The sequence below is a fragment of the Galeopterus variegatus genome, unplaced genomic scaffold (assembly GCF_000696425.1).
Source record: "Galeopterus variegatus unplaced genomic scaffold, G_variegatus-3.0.2 Scaffold3013, whole genome shotgun sequence".
NCBI classification, from domain to species: domain Eukaryota; kingdom Metazoa; phylum Chordata; class Mammalia; order Dermoptera; family Cynocephalidae; genus Galeopterus; species Galeopterus variegatus.
In genome coordinates this window covers 156,900-158,323 of record NW_007729124.1, presented here as the reverse complement: position 1 = coordinate 158,323, position 1,424 = coordinate 156,900, and the positions used below count along the sequence as shown (strand labels likewise).

General features: G+C 58.8%; 1 protein-coding gene across 1 annotated transcript in view; it reads right to left on the bottom strand.

The window, feature by feature from the left end:
• ANKMY1 (ankyrin repeat and MYND domain containing 1) overlaps nt 1-1,424 on the bottom strand; it is an 83,237-nt gene that overhangs the window by 40,034 nt on the left and 41,779 nt on the right. The window contains exon 13 of the mRNA XM_008583719.1: nt 225-356. Within this exon, the coding sequence (XP_008581941.1) occupies nt 225-356 (132 nt within the window). The remainder of the gene's footprint in view (nt 1-224; nt 357-1,424) is intronic.

Below are 1,424 nucleotides of genomic sequence, written 5' to 3'. Positions count from 1 at the left end.
TAAAGGCAAGACACTATCTTGTCCTTTCTCAGCTCGTCTCACCACGGCTTGAAGAACACAGCGCAAGTTGACACAAAGGATCCCCCACGCACCGGGAACCAGAGCCAGACAAAGGGATCCAAGGAGGTGCCCACCCCCCAGACACCCCCCAACCCCATCCACAAACCCAGCCCACCCTCCGTGCCACCCACACCGGGCCTGGCCCACCCTCCACGCCCCCTCACCAGGGCTAGCTTGCTGCTGATGCTCCTCTGGTGCTCATAAGTCAGGTCACAGGCGATGCACAGGGCACTGCCCAAGCCTTTGGTCAGGGGCACATTGGGGTCAGCTCCCTGGAACAGGAGCTCATTCACAATCTGGACACACAGACATGCTCATTAGAGGCCACCATGTCACCTCCCCTTACAGAGAGGACATCCCCAGACCTGGGCACTCCAGGGCTAATGGCCATCTTCCTGAGGCCACCTCCTGGGCACTTTCCATGGACCCACCCACAGGTAGCACCTGCCTCCCTGAGGACATGGCCACCCATGGAGGAGCCACGTGAACGGCTTGCAGGGCCAGGGAGGAGCTGGAGCGCCACCCAGGTGGCCTGGCTCCGGCACTCTGAGCACTGCCCAGATGTGGAAGCTGTGAAGTGGTCCTGGCTCCTGTCCTGTTTTCCAGCCCGGGGCAGAGTGATCCTGGGGGCAGGTACCCCCAGCACGGGATCAGGAGCACGTCCTGTCTGGTCCCTTCCATTGCTCCTTCCTGAGATATCTGCCTCTGTCCCCGGGCACCTGGGATCACTGTGATCACTTGACCCAACACAGACTGAGGCCCATCTGACTTCTCTCTGGCTGTGTCCCCAGCCACGAGCACAGGTGCTGCCCAGGAAGCCAGGAGCAAGAGCAGTGCGGCCGGATGCAAGTCCCCCGTGTTTGGCTCGAAGAGCTCCTGCCCCTCAGAACAAAGCTCTCTTCTGAGCAGGGGCCTCCCTCGACTTGTAGAATAAATGATTCCGTGCATGAGCGAAGGAAGGAGGGAGAAGAGGGCTGGCCCGTCCGGGAGGACGACCCGCGACTCACCCCACATCAGTCGTGCCCTCAGCTTCTGCAGGCCTCTGCTGAAACGTCACTCACCAGAGAAGCCCTCCCTGCCGTCCTGCCAAAGTGGCCTACCCGTCCATCACTCTCCACCCCTCAGCAAGCTTTAGTTTCATCATAACACTTATTATTATCACCTGCAATTGTGTTACACACTAGCTTATGGTCTGGGTCCCCCAACTAAAATGTGGATCCTTGACAGCAGGGACTTTGTTTTATTCAACACCTAGTGCCCAGCACAGTGCGTGCCTAGCACGGTGCCTGCCTGGCATACAGTGCATGCTCATTGAATAACAGTAAATGGAAGGACGGAGAAATGTGTGGATGGTGGGTGGGTGG